The 1603-nt window shown below is 38.7% G+C and overlaps 1 protein-coding gene across 2 annotated transcripts; it reads left to right on the top strand.

The window, feature by feature from the left end:
- Nucleotides 1–352: 352 nt before the first annotated feature.
- LOC129768939 (V-type proton ATPase subunit F) lies at nucleotides 353–1303 on the top strand. Of its 2 annotated transcripts, none has more exons than XM_055770890.1 (5): nucleotides 353–429; nucleotides 529–600; nucleotides 751–832; nucleotides 909–1114; nucleotides 1171–1303. In XM_055770890.1, exons 2-5 carry the CDS (start codon nucleotides 547–549, stop codon nucleotides 1210–1212), a joined length of 384 nt encoding a protein of 127 aa, XP_055626865.1. In that variant the 5' UTR covers nucleotides 353–429; nucleotides 529–546; the 3' UTR covers nucleotides 1213–1303. The 2 variants fall into 2 exon arrangements, with proteins under 2 accessions (XP_055626865.1, XP_055626864.1); XM_055770889.1 differs by having other exon boundaries at nucleotides 404–462.
- Nucleotides 1304–1603: the final 300 nt, after the last annotated feature.

Here is a 1603-nt window from a genome sequence, read left to right as displayed (position 1 = left end):
TAAGTAACACACATATAACGCGTAGACATTTTATCTTTTGAATGAAGCGGTTATCATACCATTTTTTTCATCCGGCGAAGAGGGTTTATTGCTCAAAATCCTGTTTCTCCAATGTAACACTCTCGTTCTCGAAGCTTTGAACTTACACCCCAGTATAGAAATGAAAGATGTAGTCCGACGTCAACATTATTTTCACATAAAACGTCTTGCAAAAAAATGTCATGTTGAAATTTTCTACATATTTCAATACTTCCCCTTGGTTCACCGTGACTGGTTCGCGCTGACATAAGTGTGATCACAACAAACGCGAGCTGGCTCCTCTCTCTCAGGTTTTGATTACATGCAACAGTAAACAATTGCGTTACGCACCCCTGGGTAAAACTGAATAATCTCCTGCTGTGGTCTGTCAGATGATGAACTTTTGATCAGGTGACATATTTTTCTTATTCGGTTCGGCTGCTTGTGAGATTGAATTCTGTTTTAAAAGAATTTATCAAAAATCAATATTTTCTACTTTCTGCATTCAAGCAAAACACAATCGTACAAATGGCATTACTATCAGCAGTTAAGGGGAAGCTCATTTCCGTTATTGGAGACGAGGTGAGTGGAGATAAGCTCGTCTCGACCGTATAAATCCGGAGGAATTCAAAATCTCGGGAATTACAACTGATTATTTTCAGATGACATGTTTTTTTTTTTGAATAGTTATGCATTTTACGGATTTATTATGTTCCTTCATTTGAATTTCAGGATACATGTGTTGGTTTCTTGCTCGGTGGTATCGGTGAAATCAACAAAAATCGTCACCCCAACTTCATGGTTGTCGATAAAAGTAAGTAACACAGATGCAGAAAACTGTCTTTTAAGCTCCTTATTTATCGGTTTAATTCTTTCACCAAACAAAACAGACACTGCCGTCGGCGAGATCGAGGATTGCTTCAAGCGTTTCATCAAACGTGATGACATCGATATAATTCTGATTAATCAGAATTACGCCGAAATGATTCGGCACGTTATCGATGCCCACACCTCACCTACTCCAGCTGTGCTGGAAATTCCTTCGAAGGATCATCCGTATGATGCCAGCAAGGATTCAATCCTGAGACGTGCGAAGGTGATTATTGGTTTCGTTCGTTTTGAATCTAGAAAATTAATACATTTATTTCACAGGGTATGTTCAACCCGGAAGATCTTGTGGCGAACCGTGGCTAATATATTACAGTTAAACTTTACTTCTTTTCCCCGTGTAATATGTTATTTTTGCAAATTTTAGTTGAATAAATCATTCCACTCAATGTCTTAAGAGTATGTTTTATTTATATTACAAGAACATAATTAACATCTTTGATACCAGAACATAGAAATCACAAAAATGAACCCATCGTTTCAACGATTCCCGGAATAAAGCGCAGAAGAAAACGACTGCAACAGAAACCACCACTCATAAAAAGTGTAGTAGGCTATAAATATTGTGGCGCGGTATTGTATTTCAAAACAAGAATTAACCGGGCAAACTTATCGCCCCAGGCAAACGTAACGCCCCGGGCAGACGTATACCGTCCGACGCTCGCTAGAGCTCGGTCGGACATTTCTAAAGGATCGT

This window comes from Toxorhynchites rutilus, chromosome 2, assembly GCF_029784135.1.
Source record: "Toxorhynchites rutilus septentrionalis strain SRP chromosome 2, ASM2978413v1, whole genome shotgun sequence".
NCBI lineage: Eukaryota > Metazoa > Arthropoda > Insecta > Diptera > Culicidae > Toxorhynchites > Toxorhynchites rutilus.
Note: the sequence above shows the minus strand (reverse complement) of the source record. Positions and strands in the feature narration are given on the sequence as shown.

Coding starts and splice junctions, on each gene's coding strand:
- LOC129768939 (XM_055770890.1), top strand. CDS start 547: ATGGCATTACTATCAGCAGTTAAGGGGAAGCTCATTTCCGTTATTGGA. Junction 601..750: donor TTTCCGTTATTGGAGACGAG/GTGAGTGGAGAT, acceptor TTTGAATTTCAG/GATACATGTGTTGGTTTCTT. Junction 1,115..1,170: donor CAATCCTGAGACGTGCGAAG/GTGATTATTGGT, acceptor TTTATTTCACAG/GGTATGTTCAACCCGGAAGA.